Here is a 21,919-nt window from a genome sequence, read left to right as displayed (position 1 = left end):
GCTTACACATGTGCCTTGACTAATGAGGAACACATCTATCACGTTGACCAGTAAGCACCGCCCTTAGATTGTCCGCAATCTTGAGCAGTTTGAAAAACACTTAAACCCAGGATTTTTCAGCTATTTGCGTGAAACTGTATGATCAGCGTGATCTCTTTTTTCAGAGGTTTGTCTGTTGGTCCAATAGCGTCCCGCTTAAGTGTATGTCTCACAACCTCAAGGTCACAGGTTCAAGCCTCACTTGGTGCAGACTTCATCTAAGTTGCATTTCACACAACATGACTATCAATGAATACATTTGCAATTGTTAAAGATAACATGAAATACTTAATTGAGTGTTTTTTACATACTTCATTGTGAAAATAGCTGATCTACAATCTCACAACTTTTCAGATAGCAATGAGAGTATGTTTTTTCAATGTATAACATACTTCATTGTGAAAATAGCCGATGTACAATCTGACAACTTTTAATGGTTTGTGAGCTTGTAGATCGGCTACTTTCACTAGTTTTGGTTCTGAGGAGATGTACAATTTCTTCATTGGTAAATGGTTTGTGAACGAGTGATCTTTGTGTTAGTGAAACAGGGGCTTGGGTCATGACAGAAGGCAAGAGTTTGTGATCCTCAACAGACAATATCAGCCTGGACAAAGCTATAGCACTATAGGTAGTGTTGCAGCTACCTAAGAGTGCCTCACGATCGCAAGGTTGCCGGTTCAAGCCTCACTTGATGCAGACTCATTTAAGTTGAATTGCAAAAAACATGACTCAATCTATTCCGTTTCCATGGCTCTCTCTCTCTCTTCAATCTATTCCGTTTCTATCTTCAATCTATTCCGTTTCCATGTCTGTCTCTTCAATCTATTCCGTTTCTATCTTCAATCTATTCCGTTTCCATGTCTCTGTCTCTTCAATCTATTTCGTCTCTCTCTCTCTCTCTCTCTGAGGGTCGGCCATAGCTGAGTGGTTAGTGAGCCCGCCTAGGGAGCCAGAGGCCCTGGTTGACCCAGGTACGATTCCAGGCCAGGTCAGCAAATGTGTCGATGAAATGAAATTTGTCCCTGAGCAAGACTCTTAACCCCTAATTGCTCACAGGCACTCATTGGAAACAAGACCGCAAGGACTTTCATGAACTGACCTGTTAAAGGAATTATCATTTCTCTTTCTCTCTCCTGGCCCCGTATTATCGCTGCTTGCAGCTATATTTATGATTAATTTTCTGTTGACATGGTTCACCCATAGGGGGAGCTGTGGGGAAAAAGCAGCACATGTAGGAAACAGTTCCACAGGAAGTGAGGTATCAGGAACAGTATAAAAGGACAGGAAGTGAGGCGGCCGGTGGTTCCATTTTAGGTATTAAAAAAAGTGTTTGGTGGTGTTTGAGAAAGAGAGTCTTGTAAGCCTTTAATCAGGAATGAATAAACCAGTGAGCAGTGTGACCGGAGAACTTATGGATCTGAAGGAGAGAAGTTTGGTGGAGGAACATTTCTGAGGGTTTAGCTCTGAAGACAGTCAGAGCTTTTGGACAAAGGAACCCATGTGACCTCCTGACTTGAAGGTTGGGTGAGGAATATATTTTTCCTTTTTATGCAATGCTTTGCCTTTTTATCTGATTACTTTATGGATTATTGGATTCTCGGAAAATAGAAGATATACAATACTTTTGGATTACTTTTGGATTACTTTTGTGGAACTTTACTTTTTGGAGACATTTAAAATAACTTTGCTTGTGGGACTAAAGATCAGAGTTTGATCATTCTAATACCAAAAGTATTGGTATCAAAATGTAGGCTACTCAAAGTACCAAAACTAAAAGTACTAAAATATTTGAAAATAACAGATCTACAAGCTCACAATGTGTCACGATGCGACTCGTTGTGAGCTTGTAGATCTGCTATTTTCAAATAGTCTATGTATAAAATAGGGTTAAAGTGGTTAATTTATGTTTCATAATGTAGCCTAATAATTTATATCTGAAAAGTAACTAGTAACTAAAGTTTTCAAATAATTGTAGCGGACTAAAAGTACAATATTTGCCTCTTTGACCATCTTGTCAGCGTCTGATCGCCTAGTGAAAGTAAAGTAAACTAGATAAAGTGCTCCTCGGAGCACAGGTCTCGGCCAGGTCAGGTAGGTTATTGTGGCCTCCTGGTGGCGCTATAACAGGCCAATGTGTAAAGGGTGCCGTTTCTTCTTAGGCCTTGCACAGCAATCAGACACTGCATTCATGATTTGAGGCATTTTGTTCAAAACAATTGTTTTGCTAAATTAGACCTGCTGGTGGCGCTATAACAGGCCAATGTTAAAAGGGTGGCATTTGCTCCTCAACATAGTGTGAATCTGCGTGCAAAGTTTGACTGTAATCGGACGGTGCGTTCATGATTTGCGGAATTTTGTTCAAAACAAGCCACTACTGCAAACTTTAGATGTAAATCTTAGCCAATCAGGATGGAATATGAAAAATCCGTCTTGATCACATGACTATAGAGATCATGTGTACCGATTTGCGTGAAATGTGGATAACATCGGAAGGAGTAATATAAACATATATTTACATTAGTCGGCCTCCTGGTGGCGCTATAAAAGGCAGGTGTGAAAAATGCAGGGCAAAGGTTTTTCCTTGACCTCTAGGGAGTGCACATACAAAGTTTTACACAGATTGGTGGAGTTATAGGTAAAAACACGAACCTGTTATGCACCTCCATGAGGCTGATTTGAAAATGTTCAATTGGCACTTCTTCCTAGGCATAGTGGAAATGTACGTGCAAAATGTCAAGGTAATGGACCCTTCGCTAAACCCCACCCCAAAAGCGATTGTCCAATGCCAGCTTAGCAACCGTTGTTAGCCTGGCACAGGTCTGGCAAACTTTCGTCACCTGCCATAGCTGTCAATGTTATGTCGCCCGCACACACACAATCATTTGCAACATAATGGCAAGAATAGGAATACCACGCTAACGTAATGGTGACTATGAACCACGTACCCAAACCCGTTGGAGGCTGCTTTTCCTAAGCTGAAATCTGCACTTAAACTACAAGGCTTCATGGCTGTGTTGTTGAACAACGTCGGGAAAGTTACATGACTCACTCGCCCAGGTGGTGTCAATAATAGGCTACTAATCACCGTAATCGTAACAAAATTCAGAATCACAGTGCTGCCTCGATTTCGGACGTTAAAGTATATTAATTAATTTGTCCGTCTATTTATTAACTGCGTCTGCTACTGCAGTCCCTGTGGTACATGAAAACTCCTGTTACAGTCAAGGATCACCTTCAACCTGGTGTTTGCACTTTCTCCATTTACGGTCCGTACATCTATATAAACGTTCAGATTTTAAATATAAAGTGGTTACCCTATGGCCACGGATGTTACAATTATGCACGGGACTCAAAAGTACCCGTATATTCTGTATTGTTCAATGAAAAGCATTTTATTCCGATCAGTGGCCATTTTATCATAATGTATTTGAGTGCAATACACCTACCAACCGATAGGGTCACTCAATTGAAAGCATAGGGAGAAAATGGCCACCGATCAGATTAAAATGTTTTTTTTATTGAACAGTACGGATGATACAGGTACTTCTGAGAGCCCGTATATACATGTAACATCCGTGGCCATGGGATAAGCACTTTATATTTGAAATATGAACGTTTCTGTAGATGTACGGGCCATAAATGGAAAAGTGCAAACACCAGGTTGAAGTTCATCCATGACGGTCATGACAGTCGACCGTCGTGTATCCATGGCTATTACTCCCTCTAACATTTCCTATGTTTTTAGTTTATTGAAATAATGTCATGCACATTTGTCCAGTGCATAGCCTACTGCAGGCCTTGTTGACTAGATTTAGAAGAGATTTTGAAGCTCTTGCACCTGAAATGATCGATTATTTTTAAGGGGAAAAGCCATCATTTAACATGCAAGTCGATGGATGAGAAGCAGAGCTTGCCAGGCGCTGCCAGGGGGTGCAATACGTTAGTCCGACAGCGCATGCCTCCGACGTTTCCAATACTAACCCTATACCAAACCCGAACCCTAACCCTAACCGCACGCGGATGCCACATAGTCGGAGAAATGGGATGTCGGATTATCGTATGCCTCCCCTGCCAGGCCTGGGTGTGACTAACTTCGCACCACCAGTCACAGAGTGGAGTGGGTGGGGCTTAGCGAAGGGTCCATTGCATGCTGTGTTCATGATTTGAGGCATTTTGTTAAAAACGGAGCACTCCTGCAAACTTTGGAAGCCATTTTTAGCCAATCAGGATGGAAAATGAAAAATCTGAAAGACCTGTATAGATAAAGACTATAGAGATACTGTGTACCGATTCGCGTGATTTTTGGACAAAATCTGTAGGAGTACTGTCAACAAATATGTTTTGCACAAATTGGCCTCCTGGTGGCGCTATAAACGACCCATGTGAAAAAAAATTGGGCAGAGGTTCTTCTGTGGCATCCAGGGAGTGTGTGTGCACAGTTTCACTGCGAGCAAGCCAACGGTGCTGGAGATTAGCTGTACACAGACAGAATGACACACGGACACACTCACGGACGGACGGACACACGGACGGACAGGGGGCAAAACATACTCTCTCGCCATGCCTTTCGGCCTGGCGGAGACAATCAGCTCTGGTCAAACCCCATTCAGCAGTTAAATTCATTCTGCACTTTTAGTGGCCTTGTAAAATAAAACCAGCAGAATAGACACGCTACATTGGCCGGGTTTCCCAAACGAATTTCAGGTCGTGCGTAGCCTAGAAGCTGCGTAGGAGCCTCCACGCAGCTGCGCAGTAGCAACCCCGCTACGCACTGTCTTCGTTAGTAGCAGCTGTGTGTGTGCCCTACGTGCCCCATCTAAACTGGCTTCTGGAGTCACCATCGTCGTAGGTTCTCAAGTGCACGGCGTTACGTCTGTGCTAAAACTACATTCGGGAGACAGCATGCACGTAAAGACCTCCTGGACGAAGCCTACGTAAAGCCTACGTAAACTACGTAGTGCTGTCCTACGCTACACAGCAGTTTAAACACCCTTTGCGAATATATATATATATATATATATATATATATATATATATATATATATATATATATATATATATATATATATGCCACCCTGGTGCCACCCTGGTTGCCACGGCAACGGGGTTCAAAAATGGCCACCGTGTGAATATGGTCAATAGGGTCATATTATATATTTTTCTGTGTTGCCTTGTGTATCGGCTTTTGACACTGTCGACCACACCATTCTCATCAACCACCTTCACTCCACAATCGGACTCAGCAATACAGCACTAGACTGGTTCAAATCCTACCTTTCCGACAGGACAGAATACGTCTCCCTGGGAGGTTCAAAATCCCGCACCCAGCCTGTCACCTGTGGCGTCCCCCAGGGATCTGTCCTCGGTCCCACCCTGTTCACTCTGTACCTGCTACCCCTTGGCCGTGTCATCAGCAGGCATGGAATATCTTTCCACTGCTATGCTGATGACACGCAACTGTACATAAAAACCAACCACTCTGCCGATCCGTCATCATCATCATCTCCACCTCCATCACCGCCCTTATCCACTCTCACAACCTGCCTGGAGGAGATAAAGGCGTGGATGAAAAACAACTTTTTGCAGTTAAACAGTTCAAAAACTGAAATAATCCTGATAGGCACCCCACACCAAATAAAAACATCCTCCATAACCAGCATCAGCTTCTCCGGACAGGACCTTCCCCTCTCACCAGTGGTCACTAACCTGGGAGTAAAAATGGACCCCCATCTGAACTTTGAATCCCATATCAAACACATCTGCAAAACATCATTCTTCCACCTCCGAAACATTTCAGAACTCCGCCCCACACTCACACTAGCTGACTCAGAGAAACTTGTCCACGCCTTCGTCTCCTCCAGGTTGGACTACTGTAACGCACTTCTCATCGGGATCCCTAGCAAGAGCCTCCAAAGGCTCCAGTATATACAAAACAGCGCGGCTCACTCCACGTTCACTCCGTTCACTCCACTGGCTCCCCGTCGCCTTCAGAACCCAATACAAGGTATCCCTGCTGACACATCAGTGCTTCCACGGAAACGCTCCTTCCTACCTCAAGGAATTAGTCCCACTAAAACCCTCAACCCGCAACACCCGCTCTGCAAACACATACCTCCTCCAAACCCACAAGGCAAACCTTCGCACCATGGGCGACCGGGCTTTCTGCTCGGCCGCTCCTGAACTGTGGAACGCACTCCCTGTCCACCTGAGAGCTCCACAGTCACTTGATTCGTTCAAGAGAGGACTAAAGACCTACCTTTTTAGAAAAGCTTTTCCTTAGCTGGTTTTACTTCTAGGCTTTATGCCCCATGTTTTAATAGTATTACTCTAGTCTCCTAATTGTTGTTTTCTTTTATTGGTGTGATGTCTCTGTTTTTATGCAATTGCCTTCTGTAGCACTTTGAGATTTCTTGTAAATGTAAAGTGCGTTATAAATAAAATCCATTATTATCATTATTATTATTATTATTATATTGTTTTCCCTCGTTGGGGTGTGTGTGTATGGTGTGTGTGTGTGTGTGTGTGTGTGTGTGTGTGTGTGTGTGTGTGTGTGTGTGTGTGTGTGTGTGTGTGTGTGTGTGTGTGTGTGTGTGTGTGTGTGTGAGACTGATTGATTACCAGCTGGCGTTAATGAGTAGTGTCTGAATGTGAGTGGTTGGCTACCAGTTTGGCCCTGCTTGTGATTGGCTCCTGTGACCAGGCTCACCTATACACAAATCCACAGAGCCCTGCCCTGTAGGGGGCGCCACCATCGCTGCAGTGTCAGACTCGGTCAGCTGCTGCTGTGTGGTGTCAGTGAGCTGCTGTCACTGACTGACTGCTCACTTTACTGTTTTACCTGCTTTTTACTAACTTTTACTAACACTGACTTTACAAAGATGTACAGAGAATGGGGATGAACCTGTGTAGTTTATGTCTGCTCCAACAGCCAAGCAGGTAAAGAGTAACGTCAACAGACCGTAGCAGCAGCTGACCGAGTCTGACACCGCAGCAATGGTGGCGCCACCTACAGGGGCCAGGGCAGCGCTCCGTGGATTTGTGTGTAAAGGTGTTCCTCCTGGCCTGCCTCAACACAACACCAGGCCTCTGTGTTTGCACGTGGTTTTAGCTTTGTTAGTGTGTGTTAGAGTTGCTAGTTTTAACATGGGTTAGTTTACAGCTTTTGCTATAGAGCAGGGGTGTCGAACTCATTTTGGGGTGAGGGCCAGATTGGTCAAATGGTGACTTGATGGGGGCCGGAACCAGTTGCGGACGCACATGGGCGCTCACACGCACTCAGACACTGCTACTAACTATGCATATCATCTTTTTTTTTAAATGTATTAAGAAGAATAGCTACTTTAATTATTGACATTAAAAACAAACAATGCAATTTGTAATAATAATAATAACAATAACACTAACAATAACAATAATAATAATAAGGGTAATAATAGTAATATGGAATAGCAGCAAAGGAAACCAAAGTTCTGCTTGTGGCGAGGGAGACTAGCGGAAAAAATACTGAGGCAGTCCGTCTTCAGGTGAAAAAATATATTAATTTATTTCAGCAGATGAGCAAGGCAACAGCTGAACCCCAATTATATATACGTTAGTCTTTCCAGACCGGTACAGTTCATGTCAAATCAGTTGTTGTATCGTCATCCGTGTTTTTCCAACATGGCGCAACAGCTCTCCTGGCTTGAAGAAGTCCAAAGTCCAAGGTTTTAGTCTGGTTTGCGGTTTGCATAAAGTTCTTTGGATATATTCCAAGTACACAGAGTTTAGCACTTTAGAGGAACTGTAGTTTTACTTTATGACTTCATTCCAAAATATTTTCATCTTGGGACACTCCCACATATAAAGAAATAAAGTACCTTTCTCAATTAAACATTTAGCACAGACATCTGGAGTACTGCCGGACATATGATGGAGTTTATATACATTCTCATTAACCATTTATATTGAAGTAATTTAAACCTCGTATTTATTGTCTGCTTTTGTGCTTTTAACCCATTAAGACCGGGAACGCATCTGTGTCATTTTTATATTTATTTGACTATTCAAAAATAGCAGATATACAAGCTATGAGCTTGTATATCTGCCATTTGTTTTGAAAAATCGTGAACTTTTTAGCAAATCTTTGAACATAAATATTATCATTTTTAAAGCCAACATTTTAAACTGAAACCTTTGCTTCAAGGACCCCCAAAATGATATGTATATGGCCGTGGACCCCCCCCCCCCCCCCCCCCATCTCAAAATATTTTGTTCCAGGGACCCCCCACAGAAGCAAAGATTTCAGTTAAAAATGTTCGCTTTAAAAAAAATATATATATACACTGCATATTCAAAGATTTGCACAAATTTTCAAGATTTTTCCCAAAATAGCAGATCTACAAGCTCATAGCGTGGCACTCGGTGCCACGCTATGAGCTTGTATATCTGCTATTTTTGAATAGCCAGGTAAATCTAAGGTGGCACAGAATGCGTTCCCGTATTGAATGGGTTGAATTGAATCTGTGTCCGTTGTTACTCTCTAGGGCTTTTTTGTATGGCTCTCTTCAAGGAAGTCATCCAGGGAACGGGCACTGTCATCTCCAAGGAATGTCTTTAGAACCTTCCACGTTCCACTCTGTGAAAACACTGCAGCCAGAAACTCCTGCATGCTTAGGCCTCGTTTAGACGACAACGGTCACTAGAGAAAGCGGCAAAATAAAATATCAGACGTGCCGTCCGTTCAGACGACAACGGCGTTATCGGGGGTTGAAAACGCAATAAAGTGAAACCCCCTTCCAGAGTGGAAATCTTTGACAACGCTCCACCTCGCGTCTCTGTGTAAACGTGCAAAACGGTGTTCACCAGTGTTGCCAGATTCTGCAAAAGAAGCGACTAGGCTACGGCTATTTTCAAAAAAGAAAAGAATAATCTTGAGAAAATAAAGAGACTGTTGAGTCTCTGTGTACTCAAAATAAAAATAATGAGAACGGAACGGCACGTTTTCTGTTCTGATCGTTGCCGTGTAAACGTGGCCTTAGATGAACAAAAGGAGTAGACCGTTCTCTGGTAGAGCACACTCTCCGTCTAGAAGATCTCTGGGCACACCCCAGAGTACAGCGAGGCTTCTTTGACATCGAGACCACACTCTCCCAGGGTCTTCTTGGCAGAACAACGACGCTGCCTTTCTCCAGATCGCTCAAGCGCCAGCCTGCCCGGCTTCAGAAGAACATCCCCCGTCGTCAAGTCTTCACCTGCTGTAGATTCTGTTGATGTCTGCCGTCTCGTCGTACTTCTGCTTCTTCCACTTTTTCCGGATCGACAGGAAGTGGCCGTACATCTCGGTCGAGGTCTCGGGCAGCCGCCCCGCCTCGTCCGTCTTCAACATGTCCTCTATGACGGTGGCGGTGATCCAACAGAAGACCGGGATGTGACACATGATGTGGAGGCTCCTCGCTGTGTCGATGTGTGTGAGGATTCTGGTGGACAGATCCTCGTCGCTGAATCTCTTTTTGAAGTACTCCTCCTTCTGACAGTCTGTGAACCCTCGTATTTCCGTCACCCTGTCCATGACTCCGACAGGGATCCGACTGGCTGCTGCAGGTCTGGTGGTTATCCAGACGAGAGCTGTGGGGACCAGGTTTCCCGTGATGAGGTTTGTCAAAAGCACGCCCACCGATGCCGTCTCTGTGACATCAAAAATGTCTTCATTGTGGCGGAAGTTCAGTGAAAACCTGCTTTCGTCCAGACCGTCTAAGATGAACACGGGTAACATGACGACGAGCTGCTCCGCCGTCACCTGCTTTAACGTTGGATGGAACTCGTGGATCAGTGAGAGAAGACTGAACTGCTTGTGTTTGACCGCGTTCAGCTCCCGGAATGACATCAGAATCAGGACATCGATGTGCTGATTGGCCATGCGCCCCGCCCAGTCCAGAGTGAACTTGTACACAGAGAATGTTTTTCCGATGCCGGCGATGCCCTTTGTCAGAACTTTCCGGATGGGTGTGGTCGGTCTGCCTGGATTTGGTGCAAAGATTTCAGAGCACATCATTGCCTTTGGATTGGATGCTTTGTCAACACTGACGTCCACTGTAACACAACAGTTCATCAATGTTACAAACAGGTTCAATCATGACTTTACATCCTATGGAAATATAAAAACGGGATAAAATACAAATAAAACACTGACTCTGAACCAACTCAAAAGGTCTAAAAGTCTATTAGCTCTCAAACGTAATTTATGCTTAGTTTTTTAGATACAAATCTATTTTATTTTTATTTTGTATTAGTTAGTTAATAAAATAACTGAGTTTCAATACATTTCAATATGATTCATTATGCTTCTTTGTTGAAAATCAGTTATATCAGTGAGCAACACTTTCATACTAAAGTATAAATCCGTGGTGGAAAAAGTACTAAAATGTTTTACTTAAGTAAAAGTATCAATGCTGCAATGTAGAAGTGCTCCGTTACAAGTAAAAGTCCGGAATTCAAAATACAAGCTCACAACGTGTAGATCGGCTATTCTCAAATAGCCTAGGTATAAAATAGGGGGCTAAAGTGGTTAATGTATGTTTTATTATGTAACAAGTTATATCTGCAAAGTAACTAGTAACTAAAATTTTCTAATTATTGTAGTGGAGTAAAAGTACAATATTTGCCTCTCAGATGTAGTGGAGTAGAAGTAAAAGTACTGAAAATTGGAAATACTCCAATAAGATAAATAAAAAACTCACACCCAGTGTGAAGTGAGCGGTGTTATTTAGCAACAACAGTGGTCATCACAGTGATGGAAGCTCACTTTAAAAAAAAAGTTTTTTTGAAAGTGCGTTGTGCTATTTATAGGTTATTCATTTCATCATGCGTCTCGCTAGCCAATCACAGTACTGAGTAAAGGGTGTGAATAGAGTCAGCCAATCACAGTACAGCGAAAGACAAATTTTCACGACGGTCTTTTCACGACGGTCCCAAACCCACTTATAGGAGCGGCTACACCGCTAAAAAATACCTCAAAATTTGTACTTAATTACAGTACTTGAGTAAATGTACTTAGTTACTTTACACCACTGGTATGAATGAGGCCTTACTTGGTACAATCTTGTTTGGAAGTGGTGGTGCCTGCAGGACGGGTCTTGGTGTGAATGTCTCCCCACACTGGGGGCAGCTATGGACTCGGTCCGGGCCAGCCTGGTCCCAGTGTGAGGTGATGCACTGCCTGCAGAACCAGTGTCCACAGGGAATAGGGACTGGATCGGTCAGATTCTGCTCACACACCCCACACGTGGACGCCTCCTCAGTGAAGACACAAATATCGCCGTTTCCCTCTCTGTGGAGACTGAGACACACACAAACACACAGGTTTGTATTAATATACTTGTGAGGACATCAACACTTTAGGACAGCCATGTTATGAATGCCATTTTAAAAAATTGCCATTTTTAACCGTAAGCCTAAAGCCGAACAACAGCAGATCTACACGCTCACAACGCGCCGCGCTGCGACGCGTTGTGAGCTTATAGATCAGCTATTTTTCGGTGCATGACACTGGCACGCAACTAAGTATAAATCATGTTTAACTCTTAATTCCAATCCCTAAAACTAACCTCTAAATGGCTAATCCTGACCTGAATGTTTTTCTAATTGTAAACGTATCTCTAAAAAATGTTTTTTTTAACTATAAAACAACCATTTGTCTTGTGAGGACCAGAAAAACTGTCCTCACAATGTATATTTCTTCAAATTCTACTATACTTGGTCCTCGCAAGTATAGTAATACACGCACGCACGCACGCACGCACGCACGCACGCACGCACGCACGCACGCACGCACGCACGCACGCACACACACACACACACACACACACACACACACACACACACACACACACACACACACACACACACACACACACACACACACACACACACACACACACACACACACACACACACACACACACACACAGAGGAAGTAAAAGTGGCTGAGGTTATTTTCACGGACTTGCTTGGTCTCACACTCACATACTCACGTATTTCCTTTCCTTAGCTCCTCACTCTTCATACACACACAGCTGGGTGTTGGACACTCTGGTCTGTGGACAACACTTCTGCAATCATAAAACATGTTTCTACAATTATTACATGACGACAAAGTCAGTTATTTCAAGATTTCTGTGTTTCTGCCCCTCAACATTGTAGCAAAAAAGTTAAACTGCACACATTTGCAATAAAAGAACACCAGAAACAGTAAAATATAATACAACAAATATTCTTTCTTTCTTTCTTTCTTTCATAGTTAGTTACCAGTGGTGTAAAGTAAGTAAGTACATTTACTCAAGTACTTACTCCACAACAATTATTTGAAAACTTTAGTTACTAGTTACTTTGCAGATAGAAATGATTACATTACAAAACATACATTAAAGGGCAAGACCAATTTGGTAGAGGTTTGGGTTGTGTTGTTACCTTGTCATGATGTAACTCCAAAGGTGGACAAGAAATCAAAAATAATTACTCCATTGATTAGAAATTGATAATTCAAAATAATGCTCCTCATTGACTTACATTGTACGGTAAAACAGCTCTCAAAGGCACTCTTTTAGCACATAAATGAACCCAAACATAGCTGATTCAGACAATATAGAGCATCACCAAAACCAGTACTGTTTGTTTTTTAATAAAAATGTCAACTTCCAGTTGATTTTGCCATTTTTAATAAGTGGAAAACCCGGATCCGGATCTTCAAATAGTAAAATCAACAGTTATTAAAAAACAAACAGTTCTGGGTTTGGTGAGGCTCTATATTGTCTGAATCAGCTATCTTTGGGTTCATTTATGTGCTAAAAGAGTGACTTTGAGAGCTGTTTTACCGTACAATGTAAGTCAATGAGGAGCATATTTTGAATTATCAATTTCTAATCAATGGAGCAATTATTTTTGATTTCTTGTCCACCTTTGGAGTTACATCATGGCAAGGTAACTACACAACCCAAACCTCTACCAAAGTGGTCTTACCCTTTAACCGCTTTAGCCCTATTTCATACCTAGGCTATTTGAAAATAGCAGATCTACAAGCTCACAACACGTCGTGATGCGACGCGTTGTGAGCTTGCAGATCTGCTATTTTGAAACATTTTAGTACTTTTACATTTAATACATTTTGATACCAATACTTTTGTACTTTCACTCAAGTCAATTTTGAATTCTGGACTTTCACTTGTAACTTCTACATTGCACTATTGCTACTTTTACTTAAGTAAAACATTTGAGTACTTTTCCCACCACTGGTGTTTTTGCATAGTATTGTATATCGGTCTCACTGTTTGTCATTAAATGTTTCGATGAATTGAGTACAAAAGACCCCAATGGAAACAAGCCATAGTGCTTTCTTGGGTTTAAAGTCCTCTCAACAGACCTTGTATTAAACTGTACTTCCCTGTGCTTGTCTTTGCAAACTGTTAATAAAGCATTCACTCCATCAATCAATCACAGTGTGTTGTGTTGGCTACATAGCGCTTTAACAGTAATAAATGGACCTTGGACTGTTAACCAGTATGTTGGTCATCCTTGAGGCCAGAGTAAACATGGAACAAGAGGAGCACCACTACCAAGGAGTTGAAGAAAAGAGGGGAAAAAGGACAGGGGCATCCCATTCGGATGCTATCAATGCATTGAATGGGACATTATCACGTTTTATCAGACCATTGAATGGGCCAAGTAGGCGCCATACTGACCTACCCGCGATTTATCAGACCATTCATTGGGTGTAATCAGGAAATACTGACCTACCAACGGAGATGGCTTATATCAGTGGTTCTCAAACTTTTTCATGTCAAGGACCCCCAAATTGACACTTATTACCCCGCGGACCACCATTTGAAAAGATAAGCCAGGGACCCCCATAAGAGAAGATTTTTACGGCTCTAGCCGTAAAAATAATAATTTGAAGGACATGCATTAGGGCTACGGACCCTCATTTTATGGCATTTCTATATCTGGGACCCCAATTCATATTGTAAAATCAATGTTAATTTAACTCTGAGAGTGTACAAATGGAACCAAATGGACCCGTTAGGGTCCATTTGGTTCCTAACCATCTATCATTTAGCTGGGGACCCCCTGGAACTCCCCCAAGGACCCCTGGGGGTCCCCGGACCCCACTTTGAGAACCAACGACTTATATAACGTCTAGTTATGGACCATGATGGAGGCACGCAGTGTCAAGGGAACTGGAGCCGCGTGAAGCACCACCGAGCGAGCCAAAGCGAGCGAGTTGCCGTGCTGAACGTTGCGACGTTCGCTCGGGCCTACTCAGCACCGTCCGAGTTATGCACCGATGGGGTCAGTATCTCCTGATAGGCTCTATTCACAGCAGCCATATTATGAAGACATTCACAGGTGTTACCAATGATACTAATGAAGGCTCTGTTCCATTCTGGTCAAACAGAGTCAGGGTGCTGATGTAGTGCATATCTACAGTTGGGGTCCAGGGACCCTCATGGGCTTCCAAATGGCCCCTTACAGGTGTGTAACTCTGAGAGTGTACAAATGGAACCAAATGGACCCTTACGGGTCCATTTGGTTCCATTTGTACACTCTCAGAGTTATGGGGTCGTGGAAACCACTCTGCTACACTAAATGGAACAGAGCCTTCATTAGTATCATTGGTAACACCTGTGAAGGAAGTGATAATATGGCTGCTGTGCATAGAGCCGATTACGGCCAATGAATTGTCTGATAAATCGCGGGTAGGTCAGCATGTCGCCTACTACGCCCATTCAATGGTCTGATAAAACGTCATAATGTCCCATTCAATGCATTGATAGCATTCGAAGCCGGTGACAGGGGAGGATTCACATACTTTGTGTCTGGAGGTCCAGGTTCATTACTGGAGTCAGGATTATTTCCTTTAGACTGGTCACTCTTCACACACACACAGCTGGGTGTTGGAGCCTCTGGTCTGTGGTCAACACTTCTGGAATCATAAATTTGCTACAATTACTACATGATGACAAAGTCAGTTAATTCAAGATTTCTGTGTTTCGGCTCCTCAACATTGTAGCAAAAAAGTTAAACTGCACAAATTTGCAATAAAAAAACATCAGAAAAAGTAAAATATAACAAAAAATACTCTCTTTCTTTCATAGTTAGTTGCATAGACAGGACAGGCACACAAGCAGCCAGGCTAGAGCAGTGGTTCTAAACATGTGGGTCGGGACCCCCAGGGGCGTCACCACATGATTTTGGGGGGGTCCCCAGATGACAGCGAAAAATGTTTAAAGAAATGTGTACCTAAAAAAAAATAAGTAAAGAAAAAGAGGCAAACAATGTGAAAATAGCAGCTCTACAAGCTCACAACGCCTTGCAATCAGCTATTTTCACAATATTTATCTGTGGAACCATGTCAGACTAAAATGTAATGCCTCAACTCCTACAATTCCAAGTGCTTGTCTGGGTGGGGGGTCCCCAGTTCAAATATGATTATGTTGGGGGGGTCCCCAGTTCAAATATGATTATGTTGGGGGGGTCCCCAGTTCAAATATGATTCTTTTTGGGGGTCACAGCCTGAAAAGGTTGAGAACCACTGGAATAGAGCAGCTTCACCACTGAACACCACATTGGCCACGGTTACATGGACACTTGTATTCGGAATGAATACACTTCTATTCGGAATGGATGAATGGATGAATTCATTCCGAATAGATTTGCTCATGTAAACACCCCAATTGGAATAGAATATTCCATTCCAGTCTGACCCGAATGCATTTTCATTCGGAATAGGAGGGGTGGTATAGACCGTTTGAATCGGGTTAAATCAATCGGAATTGACCATGTAAACACTTTATTCCAAACGCTCCTGTCTGTTTGGAATACATGCATTCCTTTGCGCATGTCCGTGCTTAGTAGGGCTGTCAGAATTGTCCAAAAATGACCTATCAAATCTCTAATTCGGCCACGGTTGGTGCTGAGAAGCGCTCGCTCCTGCGGGATAAAATTAATGATTCTAATAGCGTCATGTAATAAGCCTGTAATGGTTAAGCCCAGACTTGTCCAGGAGAACGGACGCTCCGAGGATTGCTGGCCTAGGCTACACCTATATGGATCTTTTTCTAAACAGATATTTTAGTCCTCAGTTTTTAAAAAGAATCCCTGGCCACATGGCAAAGATTTTTTTTTGTAATCCCTGTCCACACGTAAACGCAGAAACGCATTGATCAGCATGCAAGTTTCAATTTTAAATCAGATTTAATTTTATTATTTGTATTTATTTTATATATGAGGGGCCAAATACATATACATTTTTAATCGCATGTTAAGGCCCAATACTGCAATAGCTGCATTATTTTAATAGCATACATTGAACAAAAATAAATGAAAACAACATTATAAGGGCTCATCAATTCATTACATGGGCAGCCGGAACGGTCGCCCCAAGACACCCCGCCCCACGCACCTTTTGAGCGGGCCATCCACTGCTGCTCCATGGTGGCTGGATTTTGACCCGGGGCGATTGTGTTTTAGGGCGACAGACCCGTTATATTATACCTCTATGGACAGAACCGTGTGCGCACCGCGCGCTACTCGGCGCAGAAAGAGGATTTTCGTCACAGTGAATGAGTTACAGCATGTTTCAAAGCTTTTTCATAATAATACAATAAAACGTGACACTCGGCATAATGAGTAGCTTATACTTTCTACTTAAGTGTATATTTTGATGCCAATACTTTTGTATTTTTGCCATAAATGAGCGTGCCTCGTTTCATAGACTGTAGTGTCGCTCTCTCTCTCTCTCTCTCTCTCTCTCTCTCTCTCTCTCTCTCTCTCTCTCTCTCTCTCTCTCTCTCTCTCTCTCTCTCTCTCTCTCTCTCTCTCTCTCTCTCTCTCTCTCTCTCTCTCTCTCTCTCTCTCTCTCTCTCTCTCTCTCTCTCTCCATTTATTATTATAATGACCATGTGCGAATGCGCGATGACATCATCGTACGGTACCTACATGAGAAATGTGACAAATACTATAGGCTAGCCTACGTTTTACCGTGTCTGGTACCAATACAAAAAAAGAAACTGGTCTGAACTTGTAGATCTGCTACTTTTGCATTAAAACGGCGATGACAAAGGAACACAGGCTTGCACCGCATACAACGCTGCCTGGTGCGTTGCTTCCGGGCCTGCCTACGACCGATAGACCTCCGCCGCGGAGGCACAAGGGGGCTATTGCCTCCTCCCATGCCCACCAGGGGAAGCTCTGCTCCGGGTAGTGGCCCCTGGTCCATGCCCGGGCGTAGGCGGGAACCACTTTGCGCATGTCAAAAGTTATAGGCTATTCTGAATGAATGCTTTGGTCATGTAAACGAGGAATACTTTTATTCAGGTCCCATGTAAACAGGTGAGTGGATCAGATTCCTCTATTCAGAATGAGTTCATTCGGAATGAATTCATTCTGAATGAATACATGAGTGTCCATGTAACCGTGGCCATTGTGACTTGTATGCACCATCCCATTAAGACCTGGAACGCATCTGAGTCACTTTAGATTGCACCGAGTGCCGTGCTATGAGCTTGTAGATCTGCTATTTTTGAAAAATCTTGAAAAGATTATTATTATTCTTTTTTAAACTGTTGGGATTTAGAAAACATTTTTAGAATCGGCCTCAGGTCATAATGGGTTAAAACGGCACATACAACTCAGTAGCAATTCCTAGGGGGCAGTTCTATGGAAAACAATCTAAAGGCACATCCAAGATCATTTTAGTTGCCAGGAGCAATTCAAAGAAATTAATCACAACTGTGATTAATTAATTAATTACCCACGGGTAATTAATCATTAAAAACAGTTTGATTATCAATTAATCTTATACATTTACAGGAAACCTTGCAAACAATTAAGTAACAATAATGGAGCCATTGTATTTAGGGTGTAAAGCAAAAACATGTCTCTTTGAGAGAGTAGTTTGGCAGTATCACCACCACATGATCCAGTAAAACAACGTGCAAAGACGCTAAAGAGCCATGGGGGGCTTCATGTTCATATTTGACCAGTGGTGAAAAAAAGGACTCAAATGTTTTACTTAAGTAAAAGTATCAATACTGCAATGTAGAAATACTCTGTTACAAGTAAAAGTCCGGAATTCAAAATGTGCTCGAGTAAAAGTTGGAAGGTATTGGCATCAAAATGTACTTGAAGTACCAAAAGTAAAAGTACTCATTAGGCAGAGTGTCCTATTTCAAGTTTTCAAATGTATAAAAATAATTTGAAAAAATGTTTGATCAGCACTGATATTATAGCATATTATTTGATTTTTTTTTTCAAAAAACTGTTAGGATTTAGAAGACGTGTAGAATCCCCAAAAGCAAAGATTTGAGTTAAAAAATGTTCGCTTTAAACATATATATTCAAAGATTTGCAAACATTTTCAAGATTTTTCAAAAATAGCAGATCTACAAGATTGGCACCAAGTGCGCTTGGTGAGCTTGTATATCTGCTAGTTTTGAACAGTAAATAAAATCTTAAAATTACACGGTGACACTTAATGGATTCATTTCTGCCAAAAGCGTCATATTTAAGCAATATTACACGAGAGGGTGTGCTTTACCGTCATTATTGGCACGCCAGTGATGCGGTCAGGAACGAGGCGGAGCCGAGTTCCCCAAGCATCACTGAAGTGCCAATAATGTAGGTAAAGTAAGTTACCAACAAAACACATCCAAATGTATTCATATTGTGGGGCAATTTATAATAGAAATGTTTCGCTATTATCCGTTTCCCTGTAAAGATAAGAGTTTATTTGACTGAGAGACATTAAATAGTCCCTGTAGCAGCGCTCTGAGGCACCGTCTCATCAACACAGCTGATTCCAGTAATATGCTCCGTCGTACAACCGTGTCACGTGGCCAAAATAGCTGATCTACAAGCTGACAACGCGTCGCGATGGCGACGTGTTGTGAACTTGTAGATCGGCTATTTTCGCATTCATAGTCCATTTTGCATAGCTGTTTGTGCGGCGGTGGGTCAGGGCAGGCTACTGTCTGTTTGTTTTCCTACCGTGGGACAGCGTGACGTCACAGCACAGCTGTGCCATATATGGTCTAATCAGGTGCGGACTGCAGTGCAGAGTGATTTATTAATGTGATTATTAATGCTAATTAATGCTAATAATCATGCTGCATGCATCATGCTGCATGCAGCATGTGCTATCATGCTGGTTTGAAGCACGGCTAGATAGCTATTTCAACCAATCAGATTGCTTGGTCGGAACTACCAATTGTATAATTGGTTTTAAAAGTGTGAAGGGTCACTGTCCTTTAGTGGATTCACATACTTTGTGTCTGGAGGACCAGGTTCATTACTGGAGTGAAGTGGTTCGTCTTTACACCCGGCGTCGCTCTTCGCAGACACACTGGGGGACTGGGTGTCCCCAACACTGGGTGTTGGGGTCTGGGTGTCCCCAACACTGGGTGTTGGGGTCTGGGTGTCCCCAACACTGGGTGTTGGGGTCTGGATGTCCCCAACACTGGGTGTTGGGGTCTGGGTGTCCCCAACACTGGGTGTTGGGGTCTGGATGTCCCCACTGGGTGTTGGGGACTCTGCTGGTCCGTGGTGTTCGCCGGTTCCGCCGTCTTCTTCCTTCTCCCCGGGCCGACTCATCTCGTGGTCTTTGTTAAACCTGTCAAACCTGTCCCAGGTTACAGACAACAGAATAGATCAGAAAACAGGAAATGCTGGTTGCATGTGCACCCCCCCCCCCCACACACACACACACACACACACACACACACACACACACACACACACACACACACACACACACACACACACACACACACACACACACACACACACACACACACACACACACACACACACACACACGTACGTGGTGGAAGATGGTCCTCAGTTATTTTACTTAAGTTAAAGTAGCAATACCACAATATAAAAAAATACTCTGTTACGCGATGCGACGCGTTGTGAGCTTGTAGATCGGCTATTTTCAAATAGCCTATGTATAAGATAGGGCAAAAGTGGTTGATGTATGTTTTACAATATGGTGATTTATATCTGCATAAGTAACTAGTAACTCAAGTTTTCAAATAATTGTAGTAAAGCAAAAGTACAGAAAATTGGCAATACTCCACGAAAGTAAAATACCTAAAATGTTTTACTTGAGTACAGTACTCGAGTAAATGTACTTAGTTACTTTACACCACTCCACACACACCACTCCACACACACACACACACACACACACACAGCTACCAACAGACACATGGACACACACTTTGGTCAGATTCCAAATATCTGGTGAAGTTGTCATGTGTTTTAGACATAATATGAAGCTTGTATTGCCTTAGAAAGAGAGAAGGCTGTGGTCACGTGATTTAAGGGTAAACTGCGAGGGACCAGGCCCATAGGCCAGGAGAAGAGAGCATGCAGAGGAGGGGTAACAAGTAGAAAGCAGAAGTAAGTTTGTACATGTTAGATTTAAGTCAAAAAGAGAAGCAGGAAAGGGAAGTCTTCAGGGTATCAGACCACAGATGTTTGCTACTTTTGCACTACACTATAAAGTAGGCCTATAGGGCATTCATTTGCAAAACAACAACTACAAAACTAAACTAAAAAAACGTTGAAATATGGAGATACAAGGTTTCTCCCAGACAGCAACGATATCAAAAAATACATATACGATACTTACCAATGCAGTAGTACATAAACCTTGGTGTGTTGGTCTTTCTGGCGTCTCAAAATGGAGCATGTTTTTACAGTCCTAAGTATTGGTGTCCTACTAGTTTCACTTTAGAGCTGTTCTACCACATTGAGGTACCATGCTTGTCCTATGATGCCATCTAGTGGCAAATATGTGATATTTACTTACTAGCTTCAAAATACATGCTCTAAAATTGTTCAGTGGTGGGAAAAGTACTTTTTTTTACTAAGTAAAAGTCTCAATACTGCAATGTAAAAATACTCTGTTACAAGTATAAGTAAGGTATTCAAAATGGACTTGAGTAAGAGTACAAAAGTATTGGTATCAAAAAGTACCAACAGTTAAAGTGCTCATTATATAAGGTCCCATTTCGCAAGTTTTCAAAATGAATAAAAATCTTTTGAAAATAGCAGATCTACAAGCTCACGCATTGTGAGCTTGTAGATCTGCTATTTTCAAATGGCCGAAATGTATATATGTAGGGTTGAAGTGGTTAATGTATGTTTTGTAATAATAATCAAAATCTACAAAGTAACTAGTAGTTAAACTAAAAACCAAGGATTCCAATTAAAAAATAGCAAAGAATAGCAGATCTACAAGCTCAAAACGCGTCGCAGTGCGATGCGTTTTGAGCTTGTAGATCTGCTATTTTTGTGTTACAGAATGGTCGAAGTACGGCATTCATTTACGAAAAAGGTTAAAACGCGGAGATAAGAGGTGTCTGCCCGACAGTACATGCTATGTGGCCCTCTGGAGTCAGTGTGGAAATATAGTGGCCCTCTCCATCATCAAAGTTGCATCACCCATGTTGGTGTCTTGGATGGTTTCCTCCGCGGTCGGTGTGTGAATGTAATGCACATTGTAAAGCCCTCTGGTAGGGCTGTGCTTGAGTCCACCTAAAGTGAGACTGAAGTCAGGGCAAAGGGCCGAGGAGGGGTCAGACCGAGTCAAGACCGGGATCAAGTGGTCAAGTTTGTGTTCATGCCAACCTCCTGGACATCCTCAGTGGTGGTGGAAACTTAACTGAGTACAAGTACTCAAGTACTGTAATTAAGTACAATTTTGATGGAATTTGGAGTATTTCCAATTTTCAGTACTTACTTCTACTCCAAAACATCTCAAGAGGCAAATTGTGTACGTTTACTCCTCTACAATTATTAGAAAACTTTAGTTACTAGTTACTTTGCAATTGTCAATTATTAT

The 21,919-nt window shown here is 42.5% G+C and overlaps 2 protein-coding genes across 2 annotated transcripts in view; one reads left to right on the top strand and one right to left on the bottom strand.

Annotated features, from left to right (window-relative positions):
- The window catches only part of LOC311063456 (protein NLRC3-like), a 621,663-nt gene that overhangs the window by 66,759 nt on the left and 532,985 nt on the right, over positions 1-21,919 (top strand). The gene's annotated exons all lie outside the window — the stretch shown is intronic.
- On the bottom strand, positions 8,451-20,763 carry LOC311063460 (uncharacterized protein). Its single transcript, XM_084082935.1, has 6 exons — positions 20,705-20,763; positions 19,334-19,687; positions 14,879-14,992; positions 12,048-12,125; positions 11,106-11,353; positions 8,451-10,107 (listed from the first exon to the last, which is right to left on the bottom strand). Exons 2-6 carry the CDS (start codon positions 19,657-19,659, stop codon positions 9,266-9,268), a joined length of 1,608 nt encoding a protein of 535 aa, XP_083939061.1. The 5' UTR covers positions 19,660-19,687; positions 20,705-20,763; the 3' UTR covers positions 8,451-9,265.

This window comes from Gymnoscopelus microlampas (genome assembly GCF_963454915.1).
Source record: "Gymnoscopelus microlampas genome assembly, chromosome: 16".
NCBI classification, from domain to species: domain Eukaryota; kingdom Metazoa; phylum Chordata; class Actinopteri; order Myctophiformes; family Myctophidae; genus Gymnoscopelus; species Gymnoscopelus microlampas.
This window is presented reverse-complemented; position numbering and strand designations above follow the sequence as displayed.

What these genes read in the sequence shown, in the direction of transcription:
- LOC311063460 (XM_084082935.1), bottom strand. Translation starts at nt 19,659, where the DNA reads ATGAGTCGGCCCGGGGAGAAGGAAGAAGACGGCGGAACCGGCGAACAC. An exon ending in CCTGGACCTCCAGACACAAA is followed by an intron (nt 12,126 to 14,878) that starts GTATGTGAATCC and finishes TTATGATTGCAG; the next exon opens with AAGTGTTGTCCACAGACCAG. An exon ending in TCCAAACAAGATTGTACCAA is followed by an intron (nt 10,108 to 11,105) that starts GTAAGGCCTCAT and finishes GTTGTGTTACAG; the next exon opens with TGGACGTCAGTGTTGACAAA.